Raw genomic sequence first — 19116 nt, 5'->3', positions numbered from 1 at the left:
AGCATAGCCCACAGCTGGATAGCAGGCAGGGCAAGAGGCTCAGAAGGGACCCTCCCTAGTTTCTTGGGCTCTAAAGGAGATGGGGGAGAGATGCTGCCAAAGGAACGGTCAGGTAAGAGACAGCATAGCCCACAGCTGGATAGCAGGCAGGGCAAGAGGCTCAGAAGGGACCCTCCCTAGTTTCTTGGGCTCTAAAGGAGATGGGGGAGAGATGCTGCCAAAGGAACGGTCAGGTAAGAGACAGCATAGCCCACAGCTGGATAGCAGGCAGGGCAAGAGGCTCAGAAGGGACCCTCCCTAGTTTCTTGGGCTCTAAAGGAGATGGGGGAGAGATGCTGCCAAAGGAACGGTCAGATAAGAGACAGCATAGCCCACAGCTGGATAGCAGGCAGGGCAAGAGGCTCAGAAGGGACCGACCCTAGTTTCTTGGGCTCTAAAGGAGACTGGGAAGAGAATTGTACTTTCAGATATGCAAGATTCTGGTAACATAGCTTTACAATAAAGTAGAATTAGCTTATCTGGTTGTATTTCCTGTCTGGTCTACTTGGCAAGGCTGACAGTAATGGGTGCTATTACTTAGAGGCGTTTAGTGGTCATGTAGAAGAGTCATAGGTGTCTGTAGGGAAAGGCAAATTACGATGCATGCATGATCCCATCATCACATGTTGCCACTTAACATACTTGCATCAGATGTCATGATGCAACTAGCTAATGGTGATGACCATCAGTGCGGCAATAGCAGCTTGTTATGGATGGCACAGCTAATAGTATCATGCTTCAGAAGGTTGATGAGTTTATGAGACTTTTATTGCAGATCTTTTTTCTGTGCCTATCAACACCAAGGGAGGAAAAGAAGCTGTTGAATTCTGGATTCTGTTTTGGGTTGTTGGTTGGGAATCCCAAACATGATGAATTCCTGGTTGCTTAAGGAGAGCCCATTCAAATAAGTATGTCCGTATAGGCTTCAATTCCATGCAGAGATAGCTGGGCTTAAATTCAGAAACCCCTTCCTCAAATCAAATGTACAAGTAATCCCTCCAGAGGAGAAAATAGGATGGTATGGAGTCTGTTCCCTCTCTTTCAAGATGAACGTGGTGGCTTGCTGAACATCTAGCTATGGGTGGTGCTTCTACTTCTTTCAGTGAGTTATTAGGAATGATGAAATACTAGATGCCCATGTTGGCCATACTCCTGAGGAGTTGAAGCCGGGTATTGCGAGTTGGGAAAGAAGGCTCCATGTGTTTGATCGGTCTGGAATCAGCATTCTTTGGAATCAACCTTTGGAAGGTTTGAAGTTACCATCCTTGTTAAAAATGAAGGGTTTATTCCAAAACCACTTTAGCATGCCTAGTGTGGTTTTTAAACGGATTTATTTGTAAAAGATCTTGGGGGGAAAGAATCATCCCAGATTTTAAACCATACTTAAAACTCCCATCTCCTTGACTTTCAGCATCTGTTTGGCCACAGTGGCTGGGAATTATGGAACCTGTAATCTATTTGAAGGGTCCTGGTGGGAGTAGATTGGAGGAATGCGTCCTAGATTTCGCTCCCCCGTTAATTACATGTAGTCCTTGCTTAACGGCCACAATTGGGACCAGAAGTTCATTTGCTAAGTGGAGCGGTCATTAAGTGAATCTGACCCTATTTTATGGCCTTTTTGCAGTGGTTGTTAAGCGAATCACTGTGGGCGCTAAGCGAACCACGTGGGTGTTAAGTGAATCACGTGGTTCCCATTGATTTTGCTTGCCAGAAACTGGCTGGGAAGGTTGAAAATGGTGATCACATGACCACGGGATGCTGCACTGGTCATAAATGCGGACTGGCTGCCAAGTGCCCACATTGTGATCACGTGACCATGGGGACACTCCAACGGCCGTAAGCTTGAGGACCGGCCATAAATAGGTTTTCCCAGCACCATCACAAGTCCGAACCATCACTAAATGAATGGTTGCTAAGCGAGGACTGCCTGTATACACTTTAATTTTAAAATTTGGTATGTATGTGTTGCCCAGTTTGACTTAAGGTTGCACTTCTGTATCATGACCGCGTGCATGTCTAAAGATGGAAAGCTTTCTGCGGAAAAATAAAACAGGCAGCTTCCTGCCCCACCTTCGTATCTGTTGGACACCTCTGTCTGGAAAGCGGAAGCTTACGATGCGTAACCCTCGCCTCCAAAACAGCGCGCTTCTCTCCGTTTCAGGCCCCTTGCGTACAGCACCCTGGCCGATCTGGTCCACCATGTCCGCCAGCATCTGCCCCTCAGCGATCTCTCCCTGGCCGTCCAGCTCTTTGCCAAGAATATTGACGACGAGTCCTTGCCCAGCAGCATCCAGACGATGTCGTGCAAGCTTTTGTTAAACCTGGTGGACTGCATTCGGTCCAAGAGCGAACAGGAAAACGGAAACGGCAGAGACATCCTCATGCGGATGTTGGAGGTAGGAAGGCTTGCCCGTGGGAGTGAGAAGCGGGAAGAGCCCGAAATGATGTCGCTGCTCAGAAACGGGGTCGCTCTGATTGGAGGGGGGGGGGGGGCAGAACGGGAATGAAAAACGAAGAGATGGAAATGCGGGGGTCCTTACGCCGGGCAGACAGGTAAGGTCGCGTCACGGGCCAGGGGTAGAACATGAGCTTTGCACCCACAAGACCCTGGGTTCAATCCCCAGCATTTGCGGGTGGGGTTGGGGGAACGGTTGCTGCCTGAAATCCCGATGAAGGTTGACCCATTTTGACAGCGTTGGGTTCAGTCAGCGCTTCCCAAACCGTTTCCTTCGTTGCCCGAAGCTGGTTATTGGTCCATTTTAACCAACGCAGGTAAAACACTTGACGTCAATTTAACGGGTTGGTCTGTCGTTCCCCAGAGAAAGCAAGCACCTTTACCCAATTTGGGGTCATTTGCCCAGGTTTGGGAAGCCCTGGGTTCGATCATGCTTCAGCTCAGGCTGCAGTTGGCTGATTCAAAAAGGCAAACGTGCAGTCTGCTAATACATCCAGTTAATGGCGGTTCATGGAGTGACGGTGAGAATTGTAAAGTTGATTGGCGGTACAAACTGTTGTTTGTCTGCCGGGATAGAATAATAAATGATAGCGTAATGGAGGAAGAGTTGCAATAATAGGAGGGATGTAGGACTCCGAAAGGAAGGTAACATTTACAGCAATGAAGGGGGGAGCAGGTATCTGAAGGATAGCAAGAGGGATGCAGGAATTCCAGCCACTTCTTTATACAGGTAGTCCTCGACTTATGACCACAATTGGGACCGGAACTTCCATCGCTAAGCGATGCAGTCATTTAGTGAGTCACGCCCAATTTTTGACCTTTTTTGGTACAGCGAATCACCGTGGTCGTAAAACGGGTCAAGTGAGTCTTGATGGTTGTAAAGTGAATCAATTGTTTCCAATTGATTGTTTGGGTTGGAAGGTCACAAATGGCAATCATGTGATCCTGGGACGCTGCAGCTGTCATATATACATACTGGTTGCCAAGCACCTGAATTTTGATCACATGACTGCGGGGACACTGCAGCGGTCATAAGTGCGAGGACCAGCTGCAAGTTACTTTTTCCAGCACCGCTGAAACTTTGATAAACGAATGGTTGTAAGTCAAGGACTGCCTGTAGCTCCGTTGGCAGTCTGGTGCAGTTGTTACTCCTGATCTCCCTTCCTCTTTTTCTAATTCCTCAGGTTTTTGTCTTGAAATTTCACACCATTGCCCGTTATCAACTTTCCGTTATCTTTAAAAAGTGCAAACCACAGTCAGAGCTGGGGGCAGGAGAAGCAGCTTTATCTGGTGCGCCAGCAGGGGGAAACACAATTCCGGTCACGGTGCCCTCGCCTGCCCCCACCACCCCTGTAGTCCCTGCTTCAGGACCTGTCTTTGAGAAGCAAGGGGAGAAGGAGAAGGAAGACAAACAGACCTTTCAAGTCACCGACTGTCGAAGCCTGGTGAAGACCTTAGTCTGTGGCGTCAAGACCATTACGTGGGGCATCACGTCTTGTAAAGCTCCTGGGGGTAAAGTTGACTGAGACTTACCCTTTTTTAAAAAGTATTTCAGGTTGCAGCCCAATCACCGACCTTTAAACCGAAGTTGTGAACGGGAGTTTGTGTTTTTGTTTCATTAACTTACGCATGCTGACAGGCAAATGGCATTTCTGTGTCGTGTGCTTGGATGTAAAGACGTGTTACGGCAAGCATCTTCTCAAAGAGGCATTCCTTCCGCTCTGTGGGAGAAAGCAGAATGCCTCTTGTAAGATGTCTGCTGTCTGCCTAATTGGAAGGGGCATCTTTTTATTGCTTTGAACTATCTAAATAAATTAATCACTCACGCTGGCTAATTGAATAAATGGTGCAGCCATAATGTTTTATTGTTACACAAACGAGTGATCTTTTGCAGTAAAAAGTAATTCTGGTTTCAGTAATTCTTATTTCTCCTCTTCTTCTTTGTCATCTTTGTTTTAGAAGCCCAGTTCATTCCTAATAAGCAGCTGCAACCTAAAGAGACCCAGATCTATATAAAATTGGTCAAATATGCCATGCAAGCGTTGGACATTTATCAGGTACCTGTTGGGACCCTTGTATCAGCACAGATGTGGCTTATATGTGATTTGGAAGATGATTAATCCATTTCCCTTGGAAGAGTTACTTCTTCTCAAGCTCTGTGTTTTCCAGTTAACGCTTGGGCAGTTGCAAAGGACCGTATTTTAATTCTTTGAAATGTGTTCTTTGCTCCCAGGTCCAAATAGCTGGAAACGGGCAGACGTACATTCGAGTTGCCAACTGCCAGACGGTCAGAATGAAGGAGGAGAAGGAGGTCCTGGAGCACTTTGCCGGCGTCTTCACCATGATGAATCCTCTGACGTTTAAAGAAATCTTCCAGACATCTGTCCCTTACATGGTTGAGAGAATCTCCAAGAACTATGCCCTTCAGGTAGTATGTTTTGTGCACTTGACAGTAAGGTGTACCGTACAACTGGGCGTCAGGGTTCACACATTCTCCTCCAGGGCTGATTTATAACAGCCGTGGCATCTTATGGGTGCTCAGGGTTGCAGGGAGGCTGTGCACCGGAGGGGGGACTGTGGACCTCACGATTTGAAATGGAAATTGTTGAAGTGGGGAGATCTCTTTAAGGAAGATCCACATCCTGCTGGTCTAAAAATAGCCACTTATCAGCCTTCCTTGGGAAGGTCTGTGGCAGGCAACAGCTCTCTGTGGTTGCCCTTTGCTGCAATTGGGAACAGAACATCAGCGAAGCAAAATCACTAGAGGAGGCAGGAGGGTGCTTGGAAAACTAGGAAGGTCTCACCCTATGTGTCCCAGCTGCTCTAGGTGTTCTCCAAAGGAGAAGAGAGGTCAGTCTTAAAAGGAGGAGAACCATGGAAGCTCTTTATCCATGGCTTACCTGATGACCTAATTCTGGAAGTGGAGCAAGGTCTGGTCACCCTGAGCAAAGCACGGTGGTTTTGATGCCTGTGCCCTCTGTGGAGCTGGCCTATTTTATTACCCTTCTTTTTTCTACAGGCGGGGGGGGGGGAGAGCAGATCAGGAAAGTGGGGCAGAATAAATTCAAGAGAGGCATTTAACATTACTGCTTCCTCTTCTGCTTTTGGGAGTCACCCTGGAAGGGATTTGGAAGGGATGGGAGCATTGATGTTGGCATTCCTGTTGGCCTTTCTCCCCCAGCAGCTGAATTTGCCATTCAGTAACTGTCAGCTCTTCCAGGTAAACAAGACAGGTGTGAGAAAAATAAGTTTTCAGGTGAATGGTCCTGTGTAAACCAAATTGAAACATGAAGGTAGGTGGCAAGAACCTTGGAGGCTCTCTCACACCAGCTCCTGCAGATTTTGCTAACTTTTATCAGGACGTTCCTAGAGCAGCCCACGAATCCCCATATTCAAGAAGTTTGGTCCCTCCCTTCTTCCCACTAAGGCAGGGGCCTTCTTCAGAGTAGAGAAGTAGGACAGAAAGTAACTTGAGATCTATTGCTTATGAATATGTATCTGTGCCTGCACCATCATATGAATATGTACACTTACATCCTTTCCTTTTCTGTAATGTATAAATATCAGGGCATTTCTTTTGTCTGCAGGGGAGGCACCCACCATCTTGGTGAGGACCCCTCTGGTGCGCCCTGTATCAGTAATGACTGCGGTCAGCCTTGATTGTTTGTGCTTTGGGTCCTGTGTTGATTCCACACAGGAAACACAGCTAGATAGCCTTACAGTAAAGTACAATTAGTCCAACAGAATCTTGCAAGTCTGGAAGTGCAAATCTCCCGCCCTCCCTGTTATTATTTTTTTTAATCATCAAAGCCCAAAATCAAAACTTCATTTTTTCTGCATTACAAGCAAATAGTCCAAGAGCAGCTTCCAGATAGAAACAAATCCAGTCACGGTGCTTTCTCTTATCGGTGCTGTCAGTTTAGCCATTTGTGCCAGCTCCATCAACTTAATCATCCAGTCCTCCATTGAGGTAATTTGTGCATCCTTCCATCTTTGGGCATATAAGAGTCTTGCTGCTGTTATCATATATAAGAACAGAGTTCCATGTTGCTTCTCAAACCGTTGGTCCATCAGACTTAAGAGAAACAGCTCCGGTTTCAATTGTAAGTCCACTTTGAGAATCTTTTGAATAATAATACATACTTGATTCCAGAATTTCTTAGCTTTTCCACAGGCCCACCATAAATGATAGGAAGTTCCTTCACCCTGTAAACATTTCCCACAGACATTTGATACCCCATTATACATTTTCTTTCCTAACTTTCTTCTTTAGACCGTTACCCTCTCTCGGACGCCCTTTCCTTTTATCTGATCGTTCCCTAGGCAGCGTCCCCCCCCCTCTGTTCCTCAAGGTCACCCTCACTTTCCATCACAACACCATTTTTAGAGACAGTCATAGGGGCAATGAGTCCCAATTGCTTTTTCTTTATTGTATGTTGACAGATCGTCGCAAATTCTTTCTTGGCCAATCCTACGACTTCAGCTTTGTTTGCCACCATCCTGGTGGAGTACCTGCTGGACCGTTTGCCTGAGATGGGCTCCAACGTGGAGCTGTCCAACCTTTACCTCAAACTGTTCAAGCTGGTCTTCGGCTCGGTTTCGCTCTTCGCCGCCGAAAACGAGCAGATGCTGAAGGTAAACGCTGGAGAGATGGAGATGCAGGAAATGGGTTTGGTGGTGTCGAGTGCGAGGACGACCAATTCCCTTGGTGCAGAAGCCAAGCCAACCTCAAAATCGTAGTTGGAGTCCAAAAAAATGGTGGTTTTGTACATCTAAGAGCAGGGATGGGAGAGTTTTCCAAAGAAAGCCTCTTTGAAGGAGCAGGAGCTTGGAAATTAATTTGGGTTTTGTTTTTGTTTTGTTTTGGTGGCTACTGAGTGGACTCTCTTGAAGACCTGTGAGGTGCTTGAGCACCCCAAAATAATACAACCTTTTTAATCTCATAAGCATGTCTGTAGGGATTTGTGGGAAGGGAGGAATCCTTGGACCATTGTAGAAGAGCACGTGATGGTGCCTGGAATCAGAAAACATGGCAGACTCCAGCCAGTGAAGAAAAACAGTGTAGGAAAAATGTCTACAGTGCACAATTTAGGGCATGGTTGTTGAAGGAATATGCAGCATGCTGTTGATTAAATCAAGAACATCTTGCAAGTTACCTTGATGTTAGAAAATAGCATGTAGGTGTTGGTGGACCTATCAAAAGCAATTTGTGGCAAGCCAGAGGGAAAAATAAAAACGAATGAACCCTTCAAAACTGTTAGATAGTCTTCTCTAAGCTGTACTTGTCAGATTCTCTTGGGGATTATGGGAGTTATAGTCCAGCATATATGGAGAACATGTTGTGGAAGCTTGTTTCAAGTGCGTCTGAATAATTATTTCTAACTTAGCCGCCATGTGCCAGTCTGCTTCACATCTAGTGTTACTGCACTTGGTAATTTTTTTTTCTTTTGAATTACAAACGTGCCGTGTATATTTAAAGAGATAGGGAACATTTCTTCAACTGCCAAGAAGTCCTGATTACTTGCGGGTTAATTGCTTAACCCCACTGCTTCCTGTCTTGCAAATAAATCCAAGATGTGTAAAGCATTCCTTCCGTGGAATTGCGTTCTGTGTTTTTATTTTTTTTTTAAGTCAGCCTCCTGAATCAAGGTCATTTTGGTTGTATAAAAGGCAGATCCAATTTCACTGACGTGATATACTGCTGCCTTCGTTCCATGCCTGTTAAATTATTTGATTCTCAAGAATTGATGTATGGCCCTGAGTAGACAATTTAATTTGAGCGATGAAAATGATTCTCCCCAATAGTGGAGCAAGGCTGGGCCTTTAGATGTTAATAAAAAAAAAAAAACCCAGTTATTTTGGAGTTTGTTACTTGGTTGGGTCAGATGGCCTCCTCCCCCTGTTTTCTGTAGGTGTAACTCAGTGCTCTTAATTTGTTTCTCCTACGGTGATGGGGATGCATTAATTTGCAGATTAACTATCTAATGCTAATGGTTTGAACCTCCTGATTACTTTTAGTGCATTCAAGAGAGCACTAAGATTATTAGAAGGGGGGGGAAAGACCTCAAAAAATGTGAAGATCTGTCATATTCCTATCCTCCTCCCCTTTTTTTTTTCTTTTTAACAACAGAGCTTCATTGTAAGGACAGAAGAATACATTCTGCTCAACCTAATTTAGTTGCTTGGTTCAAATATGAGCCTAAGCCACAATATCAGAATGATTCATTTTTATGGCTTAATTATACAAGTGTGAACCACACCATTGTGATTTGTTAACAAATTGTGAGCAAAAAAAATCTTGATTAAGCTTAATACGCAACTGCGTTTAATGTCTGCTTAATTTCATCTATCCTTCTGAACCGCTTAAAAGGAACTTCATGAGCATATTTTTAATTTGAGGGGGAAGTACAGTAACTAAGATACAGTAATAAAATGCAACAGTGATTACACAGGCAAGAAATAATTTTTTATATAATAAAGATTGAAGTGAACTAAAATTGAAAAAAAAATCAGGTAGCAACGTTACTATAGAACCAGTATAATCAACGGATGTGTTCCCTATTAATTTTTGAAATGTCTTTATATTAGGAAAATGAGAAGTTAGGGCAATACATTGCTGTACAGTTTAGATTTAATAATGCTGAATAATAACCACATTGTCAGTTACTATTAATTAAATAATGTAGCGTTAAAAGGATTCAGCTAGCTCGCTCTGTCTTGCTGAAATTGTCAGCCAAGGAGTAGCAGCACGCCCAGACCAATTACTTGAAAACGTTTTTGGCTTTTTGCTTTGTAAATAATCAGCACCTTCATCCCCCCCCCCCCAATCTTCCTTTCTGTTTTTCAGCCACATCTACACAAGATAGTGAACAGCTCCATGGAACTTGCACAGACAGCAAAGGAACCCTACAATTACTTCTTGCTTCTCAGAGCCCTTTTCCGATCTATCGGAGGAGGAAGCCATGACCTCTTGTATCAGGAATTCTTGCCCTTGTTACCTAACTTACTACAAGGTCAGTAGACCTCTAAGCTCATCAAATCCACCCACCTACCCACCATATATCTCTTTGGGTCAGTAGTTTTTGGTAGTGGACTTGATGTTTTGTTCTTGCTCCCTGTTGCCCTTCAGGTCTTAACATGCTTCAAAGTGGCTTGCACAAGCAGCACATGAAGGATTTGTTTGTTGAGCTTTGCTTGACTGTCCCAGTTCGCCTCAGCTCCCTCCTTCCCTATCTACCGATGCTGATGGATCCTTTGGTATCAGCTTTAAATGGATCCCAGACGCTGGTTAGCCAGGGTCTGCGCACTCTGGAGCTGTGTGTAGATAATCTGCAGCCAGATTTCCTGTACGATCATATTCAACCCGTCCGAGCTGAACTGATGCAGGTAAAGGTGTCATTATGGGAATGGGACTGTAGAGGTCAGCCTTTGCTTGGTTATTCGGAAAGTTTTGCTTTTGCGCCGGTCAGCTCTCAGATTGTGATTCAAGGTGGAAGACGGTCTGATAAACAGGAGGAAAGTTTTTTTGAGGAAGGTGCTGCTGATGGAAAGTGACATCGCACAACTGCTGTTCAAATTGTTGGCGGTTAGTCCAAGCGAGGCAAGGAGAATAGCTTGGCCTGATTTAGACCTGTTGGATTATAACAGGGAAAACATTGTAAAGCTGTAACTTGCAAGAATTCCCGCTAGCTCGGAGGAACGGTACATTGTTTTGTTTATTTCTCATAATATATTTATTATGGAGGTTTTATACTGCCCTGAAGAGTAACAGTCCAGAACGGTTTTCAAAGAGTTTTGAAAGCCCAGCGTTTCAACAATCTTCTGAACCGCCCCTGTACACGTTTTACCCACTTGCTTCTTAGGCTCTGTGGAGGACGCTGCGCAATCCTGCAGAGACGATTTCTCATGTGGCTTATCGTGTGCTCGGCAAATTTGGTGGGAGCAACAGGAAAATGCTGAAGGAGTCACAGAAATTGCACTACGTGGTGACCGAGATTCAGGGGCCCAGTATTACGGCAGAGTTCTCTGACTGTAAAGCATCAATTCAGCTCCCCATGGAGAAGGTAATGCCTACCTTGAGGTCCTTCTGGGTTAGGGGTATTCAGCCTGAAAGCTTGCATTCAGACATACTGTAGATCCTGGTGGCCTTGAATGCTGCTTGCAGTTTGAGTCGTATTTGACTTCTGGTGAGACCGAAGCATTTTTCTTGGAATGAGACAGACCCATTTTGCCATCACATCTTATGAGGGTGGAGATAGACAGACAGACAGGCAGGCAGGCAGGCAGGCACCCTATCTAGCCTACAGCCTTTATACACAGATCTAATTAAAATAAAATGTTCTACCTGGATGCAGAATACTAATTAATATTCTGCATCCAGGTAGGACATTTTAGGGTCACCAGAAAATTGGGAAACCTTTCTTGATGAAAAAGTCAGCCTTTGTCTGGAGTGAAGCACTCATGGACTGGGTTCACAAAACATTCTAAGGCAGGCTTTCTCAACCAGGGTTTGTGGCACCCTCGGGTTCCGCGAGAGGTTACTAGGGGTTCCCTGGGGAAATCACGATTTATTTAAAAAATTATTTCAAATTTGGGCACCTTCATATTCAAGAGGTAAGTTTCGTTCTTTATTTTTAGTTTAAGAGCCCTGTTAATCCATATAGACAGGCCTACCCATGAAACGAATGTCATAATTTTGTAACTTCTGGCCTATCTTTGAGCCGGAATGTGCAGGGGTTGCTTCCCCGAGGCCTGAGAAATATTTCAAGGGTTCCTCCAGGGTCAGAAGGTTGAGAACGGCTGCTCTAAGCCATAGCTAGCCATAAACCTAGCTTGAGGAATCAATCATCATTGGCTGGGTACCATGTGCTCAACAGCCATAGGGGTTGTTCAACGCACCAAGCCCAAACTAAACAAACCATCATTGGGGTCTCGCCAGTGGGTGGGGTGTCACCAAGGGGGTGAATGTGGCATAGCAATGTGAGCCCTGTCCCTTTTGTAGACCCTGCACAAAAGAGGTGGGCCTGCACTGTCATGCCGCAAACTCCATCTTGTCCTTTTTGACATCCGTGTTCATCCTGCCCCTGCGGACCCTGCCGCAAGAGCAGTGTATGCCTATGCGCTGCCTATCTTCCATTGAATTCCCATCTTGTGCAAATGTTCTGTTATTGTTTTCCGGTATTGTGGTACTTTGGGTTTTTTTTTACTGGTTGACCAGGAGAGGTTCCTTCCATCATCTTAGGCCATCGAGACTGCCTTGGACTGCTTGAAGAGCGCAAACACGGAGCCCTACTATCGGAGACAAGCTTGGGAAGTCATCAAATGCTTCCTGGTTGCCATGATGAGCCTAGATGACAACAAGCATGCTTTGTATCAGCTTCTGGCACATCCCAAGTAAGAATCTTACTCTTCTACCTCTGAGGTGGATCAACTTGACATTGGCAAGCCGGGCCTCGTTCTTGCAATGGCCCAGAGCAATCTGCCCAGTTTGAGTGCCCTTTGGAGCTAGTGGATTCTGGGAAAGGAGACTTCCTTTCCCAGAATCCACTAGCTAGTGTGCCTGTTTCTGAGAATTCTAGGAGTTGGTGGCTGCACCTTTGGAAACTGCCTACGGTGGGGACGGCTGGTCATACTGGGATCATACTGGAATAATATAAAAGGGAAGGAAATCAGTTTGTCAAAGAGCTGACATTGATCGGATTCAGACATTGAGCTAAGCTACGATATTGTTTGTTTGATTTTTGCTTTTCGGACAGTGTGAACATGGGCATTGCTGTTGTTAACTAGGATGCATGACTAGGTGTTGTGTGTGAACCACTGCCCTCTAGGTTTTTTCAATAATTCTGCACTGTAATGGCGGTAAAATGGTTGTAAAATGGGGTCTGATCACATGGTGACTCAATTTACGACCGCAATGACTTATGATGGAAATTCTGGTCCCAATTGTCATAAGTTGAGGATTACTTGTAGGACCTTTTAGCCATTGTGACATTTTTCAATATCTAACACTAAGCCATAATGCTGGGTTTCTAATTATGCAATGCTAAGAAACCACGTTATTTTTTATCCCTGTGCATGAACCAACACTGGGCTGGATCCCCGTGCGCCAGGTGAGGTTAGTTTGATTTCATGATTGATATTGGTTGCAGCCTAATGCAATATGTGAGCTGCCCTTTACTGATAACAGCTGGCAGTCTGCTGAACATTTCTCTGATTCCTTGCTTGGCTCCAACAGTTTTCTCCCAGGGAGACATTCCTCAGAGTAAATTCATGTGGCACTTCTTGGTGGTACCAACCCTTACTTTGGTTTTGGCAGCTTTACTGAGAAGTCAATTCCCAGCGTGATCATTTCCCACCGGTACAAGGCCCAGGACACGCCTGCCCGCAAAACCTTTGAGCAGGCCCTGACAGGGGCCTTCATGTCAGCGGTGATCAAAGACCTGCGACCCAGCGCGCTGCCTTTCGTGGCCAGCTTAATCCGTCATTACACCATGGTGGCAGTAGCTCAGCAGTGTGGTAAGAATTCTGCAATGAGCCAGTCGTAACAATGATCAAGTGTGGAGTCCTTGGTGCTCTCTGAGCCAGGTGGTTTGCTCGCAGACGTTTCATGACCTGACTACAACATCATCAGTGTGAGGGAATGTGGGGTTTGCTCTCTGTTTATATACAGTGGCTTGCCCTGCCAGTGTTGGTGGGGTCTCGTTTTCTCCTTGGTAGGTCCTTGATTAGGGAACTGTTCTCTGCTTGATTGTTTGTCTGGTCTTAATCCCTGCTTATCTAGGTGCTGGTTGCTAGAAAGGATGTGTTCTGGTCTTTTTGTTTCCGTCTTTGCTTTTTTATTGTCTCTTTGTCTCAACAAACAAAGAATACCCCAATCAAGGACCTACCAAGGAGACAAACTACCATCTGCAGAAATCCATCACTCATGTTGTTGTCACTGAAATGGGTGCATTGGCTTCATGGACTCTTCACAGCCCTAGCATAGTTCCTTGATTAGGGCATTGTTTGTCTGCTTGATTATTTGTCTGGTGTTAATCCCTGCTTATCTGGGTGTTGGCTGCCGGAGAGGATGTGTTCTGGTCTTTTTGTTTCCTTCTTACCTATTTTATTGTCTCTTTTTGAATGGTGTGTAAATGTGGTTTATCTCTGTGTGTCTGTTGATCGCTATTGATCATCTATTGACTATAAACGTAGACCTGACCCAATGCTTTCCAGATGTGTTGATGCTGAAGCTTCTAGAGTTTTCAACCAGCAGGGTCAAAGGCTAAATTCTTGGTATTGTAATTCTAACACATCTGGAGTTGCAATCCAACATGCACCAGGTTGGGAAAGGTTGTGATGTAGATCTGGGCTTCTGTGCAAAGATTTGACTTCAGAGATCTAATGTTAGTTGGACTTCGCAAAGGTTTGACTTAAAGTGTTAGCTGGAAGGTGATTTGATCAAGTGACCCCTTCGAAGAGAATTGTGAGATCAGTTTGAATCAGGCCTTTTGAACCAATTTGAAAATTCAGTGGACATCTGCATGGGTTGGATCGACCCAACGGATTGCAAATTTGGCTGATTTTCACATTCTACTGTTTAGTTGGAGAAAGTCAACTTGGCTTTCATTTTACTCACAATGCTAGATATTGGGTATTACCAGGGAAGAGAGTTCTGTGCATGAATTCAAATGAAAAATACCGTTACTGTGGCATGCAGCTTCAGCGTAAATAAATGTGGGGAGGTTTGGTCACCTGGAATGTAATGATTGAGAGAGTCTATGAGAAGAGGCTTAGCTTAAATGGCCTTTAATCAAGAAGTGTACCTAAGGTTGTAGAGCAGAGTGCATCTATTGCCACTGCAGATGTTGTTGAAAGATGACTCTCATCCCTTAATGTTGGCTGGTGCTGCTGGGGACTTTTTCAGCAACACCTGGAAGGCCGCAGTCCCCTCTTTTTGGGGAGGAGAATTTTAGCATCTCTTAGCCACAATGGCTATGTTGAAGCCCCGGTTCAGAAGCAGAGAGAGAGAGAGAGAGACAGACAGACAGACCGACTGACTTTATTATGTTCATAGATCAAAAGTGAAAATGAGTTGCTTGAAGTAGCATAAGAAGAGGATTTTGTTAATATCGTCCTTATTAGTTGACTGCAAGCATCTCATTCAGCCTTTGCAAGTGGGTTACCAGGATGCTGGATGGGGACGTCTCTGTCTCTGCAAAACCACCCACTCGCTGTTCTTTAATGGGAGACTCTTCTTCCCCCTTCCCTTCCCTTCCCTTCCCTTCCCTCCCCGCCCCACTTTTGCTCTTCTTGCTGCGTGGGCAATCCCCAGGCCCTTTCCTGCTCCAGTGCTATCAGGTGGGAAGCCAGCCCAGCACCGCCATGTTTCACAGCGAAGAGAACGGATCGAGAGGCATGGATCCCTTGGTGCTGATCGACGCCATCGCCATCTGCATGGCCTATGAGGAGAAGGAGCTTTGCAAAATAGGAGAGGTGGCCTTGGCTGTGATCTTCGATGTGGCCAGCATCATTCTGGGATCGAAGGAACGGGTAACCGATGGGATGTGGCCATCATCTCGTCCTGCAAAAACCGGGGCCTGCTTCTTGGCCCTCTGGGTGACCAACATTTCTTTCTGACCTCCAGGCGTGCCAGCTGCCCTTGTTTTCCTACATCGTCGAGCGCCTCTGTGCATGTTGCTACGAACAAGCCTGGTATGCTAAGCTGGGCGGGGTGGTGTCGATCAAGTTCCTCATGGAGCGCCTGCCCCTCATTTGGGTCCTCCAGAACCAGCAGACGTTCCTCAAGGCATTGCTCTTTGTCATGATGGACCTGACAGGAGAGGTATTTCACCCTTGCTTTTTACAGCTGGCCTCCCTTCCCTTCTCCCCTCCTGCGGCTTTCACTCCAGCTGCATTTGCCCGCTGGCGTTTGCTTAACTGTGGTTTGTGGACAAGCCAGGGCGGAATGGGCCACCTGCTTTGCTGAGCACAAACCAAACATATTATGCGTAGAGCTGGGTGGCCGGGTGCAGTCAAAAAAAGTGTGATGCGCATAAAAAAGTGGCTTCGATTGCACTGTTGTGACTGTCCTCTTGACTTTTTTGACCACACCCTTAGTCCCCTCTGCTACAGGGCTAATCTCGAAGGAACTGAGAGCTGTGGGGACAGTAATGATTCAAATGGGTGGAGCCACAATTATTATTTCTTTCCTTCCTGGGGATGGAGTTTTGAGATTGCTCATCATTCTTGAGAGCTTTTAAGCCTGTTGCCGTTTTCTTGCATCGCAGAATTGCAAACAACTGGCACTGCAGACGTGATTTGTGGAGTTAGTCAGAGAGTGTTCTGGAGGATCACGGGGTTGGAGGCTGCAAGTGATAAATTTCCTAGCTTAGTTTGATGTGGAAAAGAATTGCATTATGGAGTTGGATAAAAAATACAGGTAGTCCTCGACTTATGACCGTCCATTTAATGACTGTTCAAAGTTATGACAGTGCTGAAAAAAGTGACTTACGGCCGGTCCTCGCACTTACGACCGTTGCAGTGTCCCCTGCGGTCACGTGATCAAAATTCAGTTGTTTGGCAACCGGCATATATTTACAACAGTTGCAGCATCCCAGGGTCACGTGATCACCATTTGCGATCTTCCCAGGGGGCTTCCGACAAGCAGAGTCAATGGGGGAAGCCAGATTTGCTTAACAACTGCAGTGATTCACTTAACGACCATGGCAAAAGGTAAAATTGGGCATGACTCTCTTAACGATGGGAGTTCCAGTCCCAATTGTGGTCGTAAATTGAGGACTACCTGTAGTGCGTAAGGTAACTGATTAAGTGCTGCATTCTCCTGGGTTGAGCAGGACATCTGTTCTTGCTTTTAATTGCAAAGGCCTCCATTTGGCCCTCAAGTTAGCCTTTCCTTGCAAACTTTGCTATTGTGACATCAGAGCAGCATGCCCATTCGTTTCACTGGTGGATAAACGGAGGGGTGCGTGCCCACCTAGGTTTCCAACGGGGCTGTCGCCATGGCCAAGACAACCCTGGAGCAGCTCTTGATCCGATGCGCGACGCTGTTGAAAGAAGAGGAGAAAACGGACGACATCCTGGCGGCCCAGGAGAAGTCATTCCACCACGTGACCCACGACCTGGTGCGAGAGGTGACCTCGCCAAACTCCACCGTGAGGAAGCAAGCAATGCATTCCCTGCAGGTGGTGGCCCAAGTCACAGGGAAGAGCGTCACTGCCATCATGGAGCCTCATAAAGAGGTGAGCCGGCACGTGGTCGGCCTGCAGCCAGACCGCTGAAGCTTGAACGCTTTCTTGCAGCGTTGTTCCTAAGGAAAGTCTCCTCGCAAGTAGAAAAGTAGCATTGCACGGGATTTGTTGGGCTAGAACTTTGGGTTCTAGATGATGGGTTCTTTGTTTTTAGAGGCCGTTTCCGCAGAGATTGAGCATTCCAGTGCCATGCTACTGTTTTGTTCTCCAAGGGCTGAACCTGGTTTGTGAGGTGAATGGGGAAACAACTGTGGTGGTGGTGGTGGAACCAAGCCAGCAAGGCCATGTTTCTGCTGTGTTCTAGGTTCTCCAGGACATGGTTCCTCCGAAGAAGCATTTGCTCCGACACCAGCCTGCAAACGCACAGATTGGTTTGATGGAGGGGAATACATTTTGCACCACCCTGCAACCTCGACTTTTTACAATGGACCTTAACGTGGTGGAACACAAAGTATTTTATACAGAGGTATTTTCCTTTGTTGCTCTCAGGTCTTTCCTGAAATTGACCCCTGTAAATCGGCGGTCCCGTGTATGCTTTGATTAGTACTGAGTGAGAAGGATCGGCATTCATGAATGCTATTAAATTTATGCATCTGCAGCATACCTTTGCTTGGATTTTTTTCCCCCTAATGTGTTAGGCTTTTTAATGTTAAAAACAGAGGTTATTAACCTGGGATCCACAGATCCCTTGGGGATCTATAGATAGATTTCAGAGGCTTTGTGAACTTGGATGGGGAAAAAAAAGTACAACTTTGTGTTCACTAATTTCTAACTGAAATTTAGATTTTCATGCAATCATGAACATAGGCAAGCAAGTAATTTATAGTCTCTAGACCTCATCGGTTTCACTGGACCAAGGGATCCGTGGTGCCGAATGGTTAAGAATCCCTGTTCAAAGGTGGTTGATATTTTTTCCTTTTGCCCTGTTTTCATTTTTGATAAGCTGAACAAACTGTTCTTAAGGAGCTTTTCATCTTTTCAACTGTCCTAACTCTTTATGGTATGCAATGTGGACCCCTTGTTGTGAATCAAGAACAAGCCAGCAGCTTTCCAGATGTGTAGGATGAAAGGAATTCTGGGGAATGACGTTCAGCAGTTGAAGGACTGAGGTTGGATTATCAGACTGAGCCAGGTTCCAGAGTTGTTCAAGAGAGAGGGAAAAAGGGGTGTGCAGAATTTGGAATTGTCATTATAAAGCAAGCTGGACTGGACAAAGTGGTTTGGATCTATTCACGGAGGGAAGTCTAGCAAGCTGTATCACTCTTGAAGGCAATATTGGGTTGAGAGGACTGGATCTTCAAACACTAGTTGTAGAGGAACACGGTGAAAAGGGATGACTCATCTTCTCCTACTCATGAAGACCTCAGATGCATCTGGTAGGCCATTGTGACAATCAGAATATTAGACTGAGATGGGCCTTGGTCTTACCCATTGGGGCTGTTTTTATATTTTTCTGTAGCTGAATCACTAAAACAGCATGCAACGATGGGAGAGGTTTCCAAAATGTAGGTGATACCCTGGGGAAGAAACTGTGTACCAGTGTATCCTGCTTCAACATGTCTTACTAAGTTGGTGAAGCACCTTAACTTTGGAGATCATACTGGCATTTCGATGGTTTCTTTTCTGGCCTGGGAGTTAGCCAGGCTGTATCCAAAGCCGATGGACTAAGTTGTCTTCTCTTTGAACTTTCAGCTGCTGAATCTGTGTGAGGCTGAAGACTGTGCCTTGATGAAATTGCCCTGTTACAAGAGTCTTCCCTCTTTGGTGCCCCTTCGAATTGCAGCCCTGAGTAAGTTTGCAAGCTCTGAAGCTAGCTAGTAGAGATTTACGGGATAAATGGCACCAGTTCCAAGGCTGAGGACAGCTGTGTTGAAGAAGATTCGGCATTCGTTGGCTCAGCGGCTTCCCCTGACCTTGGCGTGCAATTTCCTGGATTCCTGGCCAAAATTACTAGCAATGCCCAAAGAGCCGGAGGGCGCTAGGTTGCAAATGCAGTTCTCTGGTATTTCTACTGCAATTAAAGAGAACATTTGTAGCTCAGGGTTGAACTGTGGAGTCCTGGGTGCTCTCTGAGCCTTGCTGTTTCCTTGCAGACGTTTCATTGCCAGACTAGGCAACGTCTTCAGGGCAAAGAGGGAGGGGGCCTTGCTCTCAGTTTATATACCGTGGCTTGCCCTGCTTGTGTTGGTGGGGGTGTTGTTCTCTCCTTGGGAGTTTCTTGACAGGGCTGTTGTTTGCTGCTTGGTTGGTTGACTGGGTTAATAGTTCCTTGATTAGGGTGTATTGTGCTGTTTAGGGTATATTGTGCAGCAATCAACACCCAGATATGCAAAGATTAACTCTAGGATTAACACCAGTTGAACAACCAAACAG

At 45.8% G+C, this 19116-nt stretch overlaps 1 protein-coding gene across 1 annotated transcript in view; it reads left to right on the top strand.

Annotated features, from left to right (window-relative positions):
- Positions 1–19116, top strand: part of TRRAP (transformation/transcription domain associated protein) — a 141852-nt gene that overhangs the window by 15697 nt on the left and 107039 nt on the right. The window contains exons 14-28 of the mRNA XM_063314921.1: positions 2201–2435; positions 3679–4006; positions 4454–4551; positions 4728–4922; positions 6938–7129; positions 9342–9507; positions 9624–9880; positions 10357–10557; positions 11736–11887; positions 12810–13009; positions 14808–15025; positions 15120–15317; positions 16474–16734; positions 17048–17209; positions 18436–18532. Coding sequence (XP_063170991.1) covers positions 2201–2435; positions 3679–4006; positions 4454–4551; positions 4728–4922; positions 6938–7129; positions 9342–9507; positions 9624–9880; positions 10357–10557; positions 11736–11887; positions 12810–13009; positions 14808–15025; positions 15120–15317; positions 16474–16734; positions 17048–17209; positions 18436–18532 — 2960 coding nt within the window. The remainder of the gene's footprint in view (positions 1–2200; positions 2436–3678; positions 4007–4453; positions 4552–4727; positions 4923–6937; positions 7130–9341; positions 9508–9623; positions 9881–10356; positions 10558–11735; positions 11888–12809; positions 13010–14807; positions 15026–15119; positions 15318–16473; positions 16735–17047; positions 17210–18435; positions 18533–19116) is intronic.

Source organism: Candoia aspera, chromosome 14 (assembly GCF_035149785.1).
Source record: "Candoia aspera isolate rCanAsp1 chromosome 14, rCanAsp1.hap2, whole genome shotgun sequence".
Classification (NCBI taxonomy): Eukaryota; Metazoa; Chordata; class Lepidosauria; order Squamata; family Boidae; genus Candoia; species Candoia aspera.
This window is presented reverse-complemented; position numbering and strand designations above follow the sequence as displayed.